The sequence below is a fragment of the Salmo trutta genome, chromosome 24 (genome assembly GCF_901001165.1).
Source record: "Salmo trutta chromosome 24, fSalTru1.1, whole genome shotgun sequence".
Lineage (NCBI taxonomy): Eukaryota > Metazoa > Chordata > Actinopteri > Salmoniformes > Salmonidae > Salmo > Salmo trutta.
Genome location: NC_042980.1, coordinates 42,972,078 through 42,987,472, shown reverse-complemented (window position 1 = coordinate 42,987,472; position 15,395 = coordinate 42,972,078). Strand labels below are relative to the sequence as shown.

General features: G+C 43.7%; 1 protein-coding gene across 2 annotated transcripts in view; it reads left to right on the top strand.

The window, feature by feature from the left end:
• Positions 1–13,897, top strand: part of LOC115161348 (FERM and PDZ domain-containing protein 4-like) — a 76,873-nt gene extending 62,976 nt beyond the window's left edge. Inside the window, exons 7-17 of one of the 2 annotated variants that reach the window (XM_029712265.1) lie at positions 745–852; positions 1,502–1,606; positions 2,132–2,251; positions 2,608–2,744; positions 3,182–3,308; positions 3,756–3,845; positions 4,324–4,506; positions 8,065–8,197; positions 8,294–9,295; positions 9,666–10,922; positions 11,663–13,897. In XM_029712265.1, the coding sequence (XP_029568125.1) occupies positions 745–852; positions 1,502–1,606; positions 2,132–2,251; positions 2,608–2,744; positions 3,182–3,308; positions 3,756–3,845; positions 4,324–4,506; positions 8,065–8,197; positions 8,294–9,295; positions 9,666–10,922; positions 11,663–11,667 (3,267 nt within the window). In that variant the 3' untranslated portion in view covers positions 11,668–13,897. Of the gene's footprint in view, positions 1–744; positions 853–1,474; positions 1,607–2,131; positions 2,252–2,607; positions 2,745–3,181; positions 3,309–3,755; positions 3,846–4,323; positions 4,507–8,064; positions 8,198–8,293; positions 9,296–9,665; positions 10,923–11,662 lie in introns of both variants that reach the window. The other variant, XM_029712264.1, reaches the window with a different exon arrangement.
• The last annotated feature ends 1,498 nt before the right edge of the window (positions 13,898–15,395 follow it).

Sequence of the window (15,395 nt, the reverse complement as noted above, 5' to 3'; positions counted from 1 at the left end):
TAATCATCTCCATTTCACAGTGTAGCCCACTGATCAGCATGGAAGCTATAGTAATCATCCCCATTTCACAGTGTAGCCCACTGATCAATATGGAAGCTATAGTAATCATCTCCATTTCACAGTGTAGCCCACTGATCAATATGGAAGCTATAGTAATCATCTCCATTTCACAGTGTAGCCTACTGATCAATATGGAAGCTTTAGTAATCATCTCCATTTCACAGTGTAGCCCACTGATCAATATGGAAGCTATAGTAATCATCTCCATTTCACAGTGTAGCCCACTGATCAATATGGAAGCTATAGTAATCATCTCCATTTCACAGTGTAGCCCACTGATCAGCATGGAAGCTATAGTAATCATCCCCATTTCACAGTGTAGCCTACTGATCAATATGGAAGCTTTAGTAATCATCCTCATTTCACAGTGTAGCCCACTGATCAGCATGGAAGCTTTAGTAATCATCTCCATTTCACAGTGTAGCCCACTGATCAATATGGAAGCTATAGTAATCATCTCCATTTCACAGTGTAGCCTACTGATCAATATGGAAGCTTTAGTAATCATCTCCATTTCACAGTGTAGCCCACTGATCAATATGGAAGCTATAGTAATCATCTCCATTTCACAGTGTAGCCCACTGATCAGCATGGAAGCTATAGTAATCATCTCCATTTCACAGTGTAGCCCACTGATCAATATGGAAGCTATAGTAATCATCCCCATTTTCTTCTTATTTCCAGGAATCTGTGAAGGACAACTCTCTACTCTTCATGACAAATGTTCTGAAGGTGTACCTGGAGAACGGACAGACCAAATCCTTTAAGTTTGACAGGAACACATCCATTAAGGTATAGTACGCTGTGGCATTCACTAAGACATTGTAATGGGGACAGTGTTTCATAAAAAAACAAAACATTTTTCTATTTAACCTTACATCATTCATAGGCCACTTCTAGAAGAGTTAATTCCTTTGAACACAGCAGCATATCATGTTATCTTTACTTCATTAGGATTCAGCAGGTGTCCAAATGTGCATTACACAAAGCAGTCCCATGAAGGCACGTGAGCTGTAACTTAATTTAACTGTGAAGCATGGAGAAGTAGGCATAAACAAAACATCTCCAAAGTGTACGGTTTTAATCTGTGTGATATTATGTAACGTCGGCTGACACAATGTCAAGGTCTGCGCTGTACAATTATGATTATGGGATGTGAAAAAATCCTCCATTTTGAATAGGTTTTTACTGAGACTCAAACTCCATTTGTTTTTCCATTATCTTACTAGGATATGCAGTATTCTTTTGCTTAAGAATACATATATATTTAGCTAGGGTATATATAATGCAATGTGTGCTTTACACAGCGTTTCTCCTCTCGTCACACCTCCCACTGTCACTTGGTGGTCCGTGCACGTGCCTGACACATACAGTAACATATGAATAATGAATGTGTCTTCTGTCTGTGTGAAAGGACGTCATCTTGACCCTGCAAGAGAAGCTCTTCATTAAGAGTATTGAACACTTCTCACTGATGCTGGAGCACAGACACGAGGGTTCGGCCAGCAGACTCATGCTCCTCCACGAGCAGGAGATGTTAACTCAGGTGGGTTGGCTTCGTGCTCGGGTAGACCACAGATTGACAATGTTAGGCCCTAATACAGTGTAATCAAATATGACCCGCCTTTTTTCTCATAGTCAGTGTGAAATGGATGTTGGCGGGCATGTGATTGAATGATTGTAGGGTAACGGTGAACATTATGCAAATTAAAATAAGTATAATGTGGCTGAGATTGTTTTTCACCTTTTGCTCATTTTAAATATGTGAATACAGTCACAAAAAAGACAGGTCAGTATTATATATTCAATATAAAATTGAAAAACTGTAATAAATCAATGATTATCATTCTGGTCTTAAATAAAAATGTTATAACAAATGTGAGTTATACATTTTTTTTTGTTTCTGCAAGCATACAATTGAGGATATAGATTTTAAGCCTATTTTATAGGTTTGTAGTGAGTTTTTAAAATAAATGTCAGCATTTAAATCGCAGTATCTTTAATCCATTATTCATTAATCATGACATCGCATCGCTAAATGTCACTTCCTTGTCCTGGACTGGTGCCTTAGGCAACACAGAGACCAGGGGCGCACAAGATGAAATGCTTCTTCCGCATCAGCTTTGTCCCAAAGGACCCCATTGACCTCCTCAGGAGAGATGCAGTGGCGTTTGAATACCTCTATGTTCAGGTGAGTCACAGCACATGGAAGACAACACTGCCTGATTGAAAAGTATCAGGTTTGTTGTGTTATCAAAATGTATATTTTTCTATGATATTCATTGATATGTATTTGGTAAGATTCCTTGTAGAAACATTAGCTCAGAGAAATGTAAATGATCTGCTGTTGACTTGGAGCCCACCACAACCAGAGTTACTAGGGGAGCCAAATGTAACTTCATACCATAGTTACTGTGTACTAGTACTGCCTGGTTCAAGGTCAGGAACAATAGTCTAACCAGTGTAACATCCTCTCCTCTCCCCTTTGCTTTTCTCTCCTCTCCTCTCTTCCTCCTCTTCTCCTCTCCGCCTCTTCTCCCCTTTAAGAGCTGTAATGACGTGGTGCTGGAGAGATTTGGGTCAGAGCTGAAATACGACACGGCCCTGCGTCTGGCTGCCCTGCAGATGTACATCCTCACCATTAACACCAAACAATCGCAAAAAGTCTCCCTCAAGTACATTGAGTGAGTAGCTTCCCACCACCAGGGCAACACAGAACAGATCCAATTTCTAGTCTGATTCCTTAAAGTTCAAACATGGCACTGCATTTCCTTACATGTTCAATCCAGTAACACATTGTTATGTGAGCTTTTGACACCCTCACAACATTAGACTCTCAACACTTACTCAGTGACTTGAGAATTATCTGGAAATAAAAAAATCATTATCTGGCTTGGGTGTCTTCATGAAGGAATTACATCCATGTCAGATACACTAATGATTGCCCCATTGATTTGTGCGTCATAAATACCACAGGTATTTAATATGGATATTGATTATAATCGACTAGCTGTTGGCTAATCAATGCACCCCCTCTTTATAAAGTGATTGATTTTTGCTGAACGAATGCATTCTGCTGTTGTACATTAAACCTGTGTTACCATGGTTTCTTGCTCTACAGGAAGGAGTGGGGTTTGGCACTGTTCCTCCCTCCTGCAGTACTATCCAGTATGAAAGAGAAGAACATCAAGAAAGCCCTAACACACATTCTCAAAACCAACCAGAATCTGGTACCTCCTGGAAAAAAGGTAGAGTACCTTTATTATCTCTCTTCTGTTTCCTCTCTCTCTCTCTCCTCTTCTCTCTCTCTCTCTTTTTCTCTCTCCTGTTTCCTCTTCTCTCTCTCTCTCTCTCTCTCTGCTGTCCCCTCTTCTCTGTTTCTCTTTCTCCTGTCTCTTCTCCCTCTCTCTCTCATGTCTCTCTCCCTCTCTCTCTCTTCTGTCTCCTCTTCTCCCTCTCTTTCCTGTCTCCTCTTCTCCCCCTCTCCTCCAGATCACTCTTAGTGCAGCACATTGGAAAAGAGCACCACCTAGTGGAATACTCAACCTGATTTCTCATGCTCTCATACATTTCCCACTGTTAGATAATGTAATGCGTCACTGTGACCAATCACAGCGCCACCTTCTTTGTAAAATAAATCCTCTGTGCACATTCATACAACGACAGTAGCCTAAATTGCTCATGTTCTCTTTCAGCTGTCAGCATTGCAGGCCAAGGTCCACTATCTGAAGTATCTCAGTGACCTGAGACTGTATGGAGGGCGGGTGTTTAAATCTATACTGCTGGTAAATAACTACCTCTTATTTTCTGAACTTTTGAGTAACGACACATCAAATATCAGAATATCATATCTCATAATAAGTTATTAATGGAGTCTGTGTATCCAGAGATGGGCTGCCATCTGCATTTCGGGCAAATGCCAGATGAGCTGGTCAATCTTTAGCAGTGGGCCTGTCTAACTTGGATTTTTTGCACAAAATGATTATTATATGGCTAATATGGGGGCCATAAGTGAAAAAAATGGGCCGGTGCGGGGGCCTCAAGGAAAAAAATGGGCCTCAAGGAAAAAAATGGGCTGGTGTGGGGGCTTCAAAGAACAAATTGGGACTGTGTGTGGTCCTCAAGGAAAAGATTTGGCCTGTATGGGGCACTCAAGGGAAAAAATGGTCCGGTGTGTTAGAAATGCCAGGGCAGATATGTGGTCCCAGTCCGCCCCCTTGTGTATTGTCTTTCAATGGTTCCCCTTCTGCTTTATGCCCACAGCAAGGAGAGAAGCACACAGAGGTGACTCTACTAGTGGGTCCCAGGTATGGCATCAGTCACGTGATCAACACCAAGACTAACCTGGTGGCGCTGCTGGCTGACTTCAGCCACGTCAACCGCATCGAGATGTACACAGAGGACGAGAAGAACGTCAGGGTAGAGCTACATGTTCTGGATGTGAAGGTGAAGTCTTCTAAATGAACTCATTCTGAGTGTGCTATTTCTCTCCATTAATCCTATCACACTTCACTTTTTTATCAGTTGATTATTGACTCCAATATAAAACTTTTTAGGAAATATTCTATAAAAAATATGTAACATTTTTCATTTTGTTAAGACACTCCAGGAAAGGATTGTGGATCAATAGAAAGATTAAAAAACTATCTATAGGCCGTCATTGTAGGCCGTCATTGTAAATAAGAATTTGTTCTTAACTGACTTGCCTAGTTAAATAAAGGTTAAATATATACAGTGGGGGGGAAAAGTATTTGATCCCCTGTTGATTTTGTACGTTTCCCCACTTACAAAGAAATGATCAGTCTATAATTTTAATGGTAGGTTTATTTGAACAGTGAGAGTCAGAATAACAACAAAAAAATCCAGAAAAACGCATGTCAAAAATGTTATAAAATGATTTGCATTTTAATGAGGGAATTCATCCCTGTTTTCTGGTCTGAGTCTGCTCTTGGGTTCCCCTGTGCTGCTCCACCTAACACCCTTTGCTATGAGACTTGAAATTGAGCTCAGGTGCATCCTGTTTCCATTGATCATCCTTGAGATGTTTCTACAACTTGATTGGAGTCCACCTGTGGTAAATTCAATTGATTGGACATGATTTGGAAAGGCACACACCTGTCCATATAAGATCCCACAGTTGACAGTGCATGTCAGAGCAAAAACCAAGCCATGAGGTTGAAGGAATTGTTTTTTAGAGCTCCGAGACAGGATTGTGTCGAGGCACAGATTTGGGGAAGGGTACCAAAATATTTCTGCAGCATTGAAGGTCCCCAAGAACAGTGGCCTCCATCATTCATAATTGGAAGAAGTTTGGAACCACCAAGATTATTCTTAGAGCTGGTCGTCTGGCCAAACTGATCAATCGGGGTAGAAGGGCCTTGGTCAGGGAGGTGACCAAGAACACGATGGTCACTCTGACAGAGCTCCAGAGTTCCTCTGTGGAGATGGGAGAACCTTCCAGAAGGACCATCTCCACAGCACAACCATCTCCACAGCACTCCATCAATCAGGCCTTTATGGTAGAGTGGCCAGACGAAAGCCACTCCTCAGTAAAAGGCACATGACAGCCCGCTTGGAGTTTGCCAAAAGGAACATAAAGGACTCTCAGACCATGAGAAACAAGATTCTCTGGTGTGATGAAACCAAGATTGAACTCTTTGGTCTGAATGCCAAGTGTCACATCTGGAGGAAACCTGGCACCATCATTACGGTGAAGCATGATGGTGGCAGCATCATGCTGTGGGGATGTTTTTCAGCGGCAGGGAGTCTAGTCAGGATCAAGGGAAAGATGAACAGAGCAAGGTACAGAGAGATCCTCAGGATCTCAGAATGGGGCGAAGGTTCACCTTCCAACAGGACAACGACCCTAAGCACACAGCCAAGAAAATGCAGGACTGGCTTCGGGACAGGTCTCTGAATGTCCTTGAGTAGCCCAGCCAGAGCCCGGACTTGAACCCGATCGAACATCTCTGGAGAGACCTGAAAATAGCTATGCACCAGCGCTCCCTATCCAAGCTGACAGAGCTTGAGAGGATCTAGAAAGAAGAATGGGAGAAACTCCCCAAATACAGGTGTGCCAAGCTTGTAGCATAATACCCAAGAAGAGTTGAGGCTGTAATCACTGCCAAAGGTGCTTCAACAAAGTACTGAGTAAAGGGTCTGAATACTTATGTAAATGTCAGTTTTCTTTTTTTATTAGCCAAAATTTCTACAAATCCGTTTTTGCTTCGTCATTGTGGGGTATTGTGATGTCATTGTGGGGTATTGTGATGTCATTATGGGGTATTGTGTGTAGATTGATGAAGAAATAAAAACTATTTCCTTAATTAATTTTAGAATAAGCCTGTAACGTAACGAAATGTGGAAAAAGTCAAGCGGTCTGACAACTTTCTGAATGCACTGTATCTAAGGATAGCCACTCAACATGGTGTGAATAAAGATGCTTCTGAAGCTGTGAAAAATGAGTTGGCACGTGGGAAGAGTCTGACTTTCATAAAATTACAGTTAAAGAGGAGTATAATGAATTTAGACTACCAAACGCCAAATGCCTATTTAGACCCAATCACCATCTGTTCATGGTAAGTTACTACATATAGTCCAGTTTGTAACATTCTCTATGAACTGGACTTAAAACCCCTTTTTAAGGGACCTGCGCGGTTCTGGTACCGGTTCCGTCCGACATGCACGTTTAGAAATCAATCTGTGGATACCGCAGATCAAAATTGCCCTGGTTCCCACGGACACAGTAGTATTTTTCTGAGCCGGTGTGACATACTATTGGATGTGAAATCTGAAAGCACTTGAAGCTGGCGCCGCAGACAAAGCAAATAACTGCAATGGTTACATCGTAGCACATTCAGAGATCGGTTTATAGCCATTAATCTAAATAATTCATAGGTTTTAAACAAAAAACACTTTGTTTTTCATAGACGGACATGAAATGAAAGGCGAGTTCCCAACGAGTTCAGAAAACCAAGCTAGATCTGTGTGTGACATTCACAGGGGTGGGGGCAGATGTTTTGATCAAGAGAGACCTTTGGAAAATATGCACGTTTTCTCTAACACTAAACATACTAATATGTAATTTACAGTTATAAGGAAGGTGAAATCTTATAGTTAGTCATTTTATCATTTGATTATGATATATTTTGAAAGCATATAAGTCATTTCTAGCCTTATACATAGTCTCTTTGAATAGGAAATATGTAATATCAAATATTTCATATTTTTATCATATTTGTACTGTGTACTTGCGCTTCTGTCTTAAAAAGTAACTACATCTCAGGAATGTATTTTAACCAGAAAGGTGAGATTTTAACCTTTCTTTGAGTATGCAGCATTACTAGTTATTGTTTATGGCCCTATCAATAATTACATTTTTGAAATGAAGTGTCATAACTTGTAGTGAGCTTTGAAATTATGGATTTATGTCCATTTTAATCTGGTTAAAATTCATGAAATTTTTATGACGGATGTATGATAAACAAAATAAAATATACATCTACATCAAGTTTTAGAAATGTTATATTTACTTTTTAAAGTACTAACACCAAAGTACCTGTCACGTTCTGACCAGTAAAGGGGTTATTTGTTGTATTAGTTTGGTCAGGACGTGGCAGGGGGTGTTTGTTTAGAGTGTTTCGGGGTTTGTTGGGCTATGTGTTTTGTATACGTGTTTTGTTTGTTTTTCCTTCTTTTCACAATTAAAGAAGATGAGTATACATTTTCCCGCTGCACCTTGGTCCACTCATTACGACACCCGTTACAATACCCTAAAATCTCAGAAATGCTAATTTGATGCAACAACAAAAGAAATCAGCCTCTGGTACTTCGCCTTAATAAGCAAAAACATGATATTCTGTAATAATATTGAACAAGGAAATGAATGCTCAGTGAGAACCAGTAGAATAACACTAAGCCTTGTCTTAATTCAGCTCTTGACATTACTTCATTTTAGTCTATTTCCAGTTAGTGTGTGTTCATTGTTGTCCTCTTATCTTCCAGCCCATCACTCTGCTAATGGAGTCCACTGATGCGATGAATCTGGCCTGTCTGACTGCTGGATACTACAGATTACTGGTGGACTCTCGCCGTTCCATCTTCAACGTGGTCAAAACAGGGAATGTAGACAACACCGGTGAGTCTCTGGACTCTATACAGTTCTAAGTCGATACAATATAACTGCTATTGCAGAAACCTGATTATCAACCCCTGGTTTGGTTCCTATCCTCAGGCCATGACTCCAGAGTAAAGCAGGTCTACCAGGCCATAGAGTGGACATACAGCGCTTCCTTTAGGGGTTGTGAGGAGCACCAGCACCACAACAACCAGCGCTGCACCAGAGAGCCCTCCACCAATAGAGACTCAGACTACATGGACTCTGGCTATATCACTGAGATCCAGCAGCCGCCCCAGTACTGCATGCAAATGGCAGAGAGAGTGGATGCCAGAGGGGGGACCAGTGGTCCAACACACCCCCAACCCTACCTCTGTGTCCACAGGCCCAAACCCCAGGACTCCCCCCGCAGCGTCAAGGTCTCCTTCACCTTCGGGGATCCTCCGTTAGACAGTGTGGACCCCCAGAACCTGGGCTACCAGAGGCTGATGGAGGAAGGCCCAGAGGTTCTACACGACCCCATGTATGAGAGACTAGATGAGGACTACAACAGCAGGGATCCCATGGGGATGGCCGGGGAGGGATATCCGTACGCAGACAAAATCTTCGGCAACACCGAGTGCAGTGAGGAGCCGCTGCTGCACGACATCTGCTATGCGGACACCACAGACGTGGACGAGGACGAGGAGGACATCAGCTGCGAGGAGGACATGGGACTGATGGGGGATCTGGACAAGGCTACGTTCCTCACGCTCTCTGGGTCCAGCGATGACATCATCGACCTGACCTCCCTGCCCCCGCCATGGGAGGGTAAGGACGAGAAACATAACGAAGATGTGTTGCTTCACTCCCTCAACCTGGCCATCGCAGCTCCGCCCCCAGGCTTCAGGGACCGCTCTGATGAGGACGAGCAGCACGGGGGGGCCCGGGTGCCTGTCAAGAAGGGCCAGGGGACCCGTGATAATATCCAAGTGTCCCTCATAGACTCAGTCACCACACAGGTGGAGGAGGGCCATGAGGGGGCCCTGGACGAAGCTGTTGTGTCCACATTACAGGCCCTGGAGGCCCTGGCAGCTTCTGAGGAGCAGAGCCCAAAACCACAGTCAGAAAATAGCACAGGTTCTTCTTCTTACACTACTGTAACGTTTATTCATTAACACCACGCAAATTATCCAAACATTAACCTTTTTCATTTGTTGTTGTTGATTCTTCAATAAAAAAAACCATTTTGTTCTGTGTTTCCATTTTGTGTGTGCATTGTATCATTCATTTTGAACGTGAAACATTTGCTGCGTGACACTCATTTTGTCTCCAGAGCTTTTTTTGTGTATCATTTTGTTTGTTTTATAATTTATGAAGAGTGCACAAATGCATTTCAACTCACAGCTTTCATTCTTTTGTACCAATGAAATGTATACTATTTTATAATATCTTTCAGGTGCCTCAGGTGAAGTTGTTAATAAAATGTCTGTCTCTCTGTGGCACACAGGTATAGAAATATCAAGGGCATTTAGCCCAGAGTCCTCGTCAGACTCTGGCAACGAGACTAACTCCTCTGAGATGACAGAGAGCTCAGAGCTGGTCGCTGCCCAGAAACTCTCTGAAGCCCACCTGAGATTGTATGTGGCCACCACTGAGGGCTACCACACTCTGACTGAGGAGAAAACAGAGTTTCCTGTAACACGGTATGAGGATGGGACGGCCCTGGCCATACAGCACGACCCTCAGGAGACCCAGGGGGAGGAGGAGGAGGAGAAGAAGAAAGAGGAAGGGGCCAAGTCCTCAGGTGTGTCATCCACCCAGATCCTATACTCAGAAAGGGGGGAGATGGAGCCAGAGACCATGGAGACCAAGTCCCCCAGCGACTACTTCAGCAAACTGCACATGGGCTCTTTGATGAGCAAGCAGCCAGGGAAGCACAGTGACCCTGAGGGCAGGAGTCAGGGAGATACCAGTGACTCAAGAGAAAAACAAAACAGCAAAGTCCACTCAAATAGAGGGGAGCCACCCAAATATAATGCTATTGTAAGGGAATCTCCATACATGAACCAATTCGAGTTGGGGCGAACGCCATATCCGTATCGAGAGAACCCCCCAAGATATCACCGGCCACCTGAAAACAAAGTGGCCAACAATCTTTCCCCAGACTGTGTGAATGACTCACAAGCCTCCCTCTCTAACAGGGTGACAATTATTAAGGGAGACAAGCAGGACTGGGATGAAAGGAGCCAGCAGTTAGACACCGATTCACACTCCCATGCCAAAGACCCCCACAGTACCCAGGAAGCCAATTTACCCAGCAGCGACCGGCAGCAGCAGCAGTCGAGGATCCCCTCAGCCGAGCAGGATGTCACACGGCTATATGAGTACCACCTTAGTAAGCACATGCCATCGTTACAGAGCAGCGAGGGTGTCCACTCCCTCCAGAGCTCACAGTGTTCCTCCATAGACGCTGGCTGCAGTACAGGAAGCAGCAGATGTGTCACGCCCATGGACTCCCCCCTCTGCACTGGAGAAAACATGCATCTACTGTCAGAGTGTTCCCTCAAGGGAATGGGCCATATGAGTTGGGAGGAGAAGGCCTATGGCACCCAAGGCCAGGCCACACAGCAAGGCAAGGCTAGACATCAGACCATGGACCCCACCCTGCTGAGGAAGATCCACGCGGCCACCAGTGCCGAGCCTGGGTTCGGTACCGTACGAGCAGATGACTGTCACCGGATGCCCAAGATCAAAGAAACCACAGGTACAACTAAATATGTGTTTTCCTATGACGTCTGTGTGCTTACAGGTCTCTATTCCAGTGTTATTCCAACCTCATAGTGTGGAAATATGTATAAAACAATTTTTAAGTGGCTTTGGGAAACAATTCCAGGAGGGAAGTGTGGCTGTTGATAAATGATTCACTAGTGGGGATTAGGATACACGTCAGAGTGACAGGGTATAGTTATCCCTTCAGACAGAAAGACAGTAGAATGTCAATAGTATTTATACAATAATACAGTGCATGCATGTGTAGCACAGGAGGCTGGTGAGGGGAGGACGGCTCATAATAATGGCCGGAAAGGAGCGAATGGAATGGCATCAAACACATGGAAACCATGTGTTTAATATATTTGATACCATTCCACTGATTCCGCTCCAGTCATAAACATGAGCCCGTCCTCCCCAATTAAGGTGCCACCAACCTCCTGTGATGTGTAGAGGATTGTTATAAGATGTAATAATATTGCTGTGCGTGAGGCCTTCTCCGCCCATTATGCAACACTTGCTGCAGGGAGAGTTGGTCAAAGTGCTGAAATGCAACGTTATTCTATTTTACACCATTCTCTAGAAATCAAGCTATGTTATGAAAGCATAATTAGAGAAAAAATCTTAGTAAAAAGTCCTCTGATGAAAACAGGAAAGGTTGATGAGAGATCAAAGCAACGCACCATGTTGTCAGGGAGATGCTCAATGATTCTCTTTGTATTTCTGCCCCCCTAGTGTAGCTTGTACACAGCTGGAGACGGCTGCTGAGAAAGACTCCTCCTCAGCTCTCTCTGAGGTCAACACCACCACCACCACCACCTCACCACCATCATTCACCAGTAGCAGCAGCACATCCAGAGTCCAGTGTTCCCAGTGTGCCAAATCAGCAGGGGTGCCACAGCCCTGAGTCCCTCCCACACTGCACCCAGGCATTCCTCTCAAGCTTACACCCATGTGACCGTATCACAAGCAGCCTCAGGAGTCGGATGCTGAGGAGGAGCTGGAGCAGCATCACGCCGGGCTCTGGGAGCCTCGAAGCGCTGCTGGAAAAAACAAAAGCCACTCTGAACGGGAGGAGCGCCCAGAGAGTCCAGTCACCCGACGACCCCATCAAGCCACAGAGGGGAGATTTGCTTTTTCCAAGACACTTTCCAAGAGCTTGTCTCAGGGCTCAGTATGGTCTGTTAGATCAGTTAGATCTCAGTCCTCTAGCAGGAGGCTTTTCAAAGGCGCCTTCATCATGCTGCTAGCATCACGGGATGCCAAGCAGCTCCGAGCCATGCCACTACCCAGACTGCACCGCATGAGGTGGTGGATGTGCCTGGAGGAGGTGCCACGGGCCCTTCACTCAATACTTCCCCAAGAGGAAGACCAACATGGTTGGGGACGATGTAGATGAAGGTGGAGAAAACCCCATCTCACAGTTCCCTGGAGGTCAAAGGACCCAATCACTCCCTACGAACCCCAGTGTTGAGGTAGAGAACACAATCTCTCTATACACCTCTGGAGCTGAACCCTCCACTGTGGCTGAACAGCTCAATATGGCCAGTGTTGTGACTGTGAGTGACATGAGTCTGGGAACAATGTTGGCCCATGTGAACTCACTGAAGGGAAGACTTACAGCCTCCCCAAGGGGGTCCCAGACACACACAGAGATGCCCTGGTGCGCTCCAGTGTAGGTCAGGGAGGGGCCCAGAGAGAGGTCCAGAGGTCAGAGGTCAGATAGCCCGACCTGTGGAGATTCATGGAGGCCCTAGAGCGAGGAAGCACCTGTGGTCACATGGCCCTGGTGCACCCTGCTCACCCTGACTCAGTTTCCACATGCTCTGCTGCATAACAAAGGCCTGCATGTCACTGGTGGAGGGCTTTAGCCATGAGAGCCGGCAGCGCGAGCTGGTCGCCAAGGTGGGCGAGCAGGTCGCCAAGGTGGACGAGCTGGTAGCCAAGGTGGACGAGCTGGTAGCCAAGGTGATGAGCTGGTAGCGAAGGTGACGAGCTGGTAGCCAAGGTGACGAGCTGGAGGTGATGAGCTGGTAGCCAAGGTGACGAGCTGGTAGCTAAGGTGGACAAGCTGGTAACCAAAGTGGACGAGCTGGTAACCAAGGTGGACGAGCTGGTAACCAAGGTGGATGAGCTGGTAACCAAGGTGGGCGAGCTGGTAACCAAGGTGGACGAGCTGGTAGCCAAGGTGACAAACTGGTAGCCAAGGTGACAAACTGGTAGCAAAGGTGACGAGCTGGTAGCCAAGTTGACGAGCTAGTAGCCAAGGTGACGAGCTGGTAGCCAAGGTGACAAGCTGGTAGCCAGGGTGACGAGGTCGTCATGAATTATGTCCGATTGCGACTGCTGAAACGGCTTCGGGAAGTTCCCCCGATGACACATCACTCTACCACCATGTCTGCTATTGTCAATACACTGAGTTGCTCAATTACAACACTCCTTTACAAGTAAACAGAACAACACAGTTGTCTTTCTGAATAGCGATTTCAAAGCCATACATAAGAGACATGGGTTTATTCGACTCAAACCAATGTGAACTGCTGTGACATACCTTGCCTTTTCTGAATCATGATGACACTTTTAAAAGAGATTATATTCAGGCCTCTGACAAGAAAATAATTCACCTTAGGCTATATACACTGATATTACTTGATAAGTATACTTTTACAAATTGATAATTATAATTCACTTTTGGGGCGTAATGTGTAGATGGACCTCTATTGGATCTGTATTATATTTGTATTCATTGTATTGAAATATTATTTTACACATGATACATATTATATGACAAAGAGCTCTAGACAAATCAATGTGGAAGACAAATTATATTATGTGATACAGTCCATTGTGACCTCAATCTTTTTCATTTGTTGAATCCAACGTAGTTTATGAATCTTTGCACATGATCACTGAGTAATTTCCTGTTATTTAGGTAGTCAGCACTGTAACATATTAAAGGTTTAAAACGCTGCAACCTGATTACGGTCTCCTTTATTCTTCTGATAACAAATGGCATACAATGTAAAGGTCCATTTTAATTTCCAATGATCAATTTCAAAGTATTTCACAAATATTACTTTCTTGTTCTCTAAAGCCAAGCCCCTTTCTGCATCAGTGAAGGGAGCTTACTTCATCTTTCTCATAATTTATACCAAAAACTCTCCTGGACCATGTTTGGTTGAATAACAATGTTTAATTATTTACTGTTTGGAAGCTGGAGAGTGGGTATTTTAACCTTGCCAGGCACTGACAGCGTTGTTTTTCACTGCAGCCACTAGCTAATGTCCCAGTTGTACCAGCATGCATGCCCAACTGATGGAAAGTTTTGTGATGTGTTTCTCTAAACCTAGGTTTCACTTTCATTTACAGAAAAAATGAACCTGAAACTGTGGTAACACAATAGAGAAATGTGTCAGCACATGTCTCCAGTAAACACGTTTCCTCCTTTTATACAGTGCCTATAGTCAAAGTCTACACACCCTTCGCAAAGTTTTCACATTTTACTACCTTAAAATTAAATCTAAATGTGAAACGAAATGTATTGAAATTCTTCCAAATAGAGACCTAAGGCAGGTTTTCCTTTAACTTTTTACCTGGGCTTTGCTCTTTTCATATTTCCTTTGATCCTGACAAACTCCCCAGTCCCTGCCAGTGGCAAGCATACCCATAACATGATGCTGCCACCAAATACTTAGTGTTTTACAACATTTCATTCACCACATTACTAACCTGTATGACAAAGTGAAAAGAAGGAAGCCTGTGTTAAATCCACATTCTGTTTGCAACAAGGCCCTTAAGTAATTCTGCAAGACCACATGGCAAAGAAATGTAATTTTTAGCCTAAATTAAAAACTTGAATACAACACATCACAAAGTGAAACCCTCTGTATTTGGTAGCAGCATCATGGTATGGGTATGCTTGTCACCGGCAGGGACTGGAGAATTTGTCAGGATCAAAAGAAATATGGAATGCGCTTCCACCAAGTATAAACTCTGGGGTGTGAAGACATATGCAATCAAGACATCTTTGTTTGAATATAATATTTATTTCGCTTTGAAAATGTGGAGTAGGTTGTGTAGATCGTTTGGGGGGAAAATCCACTTGAATCCGTTTTTAGATTTAATATTAAGGCCGAACATTTTGAAGACTGCAAAGCTATCATAAATAAGACAAACTGTATGCATATTCCTATCAATAAATGTTAAAAATCAAGGATGAGCACATGCTTGAAAGAAACTCCATTCACACACAATTAATCAGTACTGCTGCAAACTGCTTAAATTATTAATATATATATATATATATGTAAATTAAGCTATTGAATATATAGTATTGGATTTATAAACCAAGAAAGCCTACATACAGAAAATGCTGATCAAGTGCTTCAATTAAGCCTGCACCAGAAACATTGATTGATTGCTTCAATTAAGCCTGCACCAGACAACATTGATTGATTTAACAATTTAG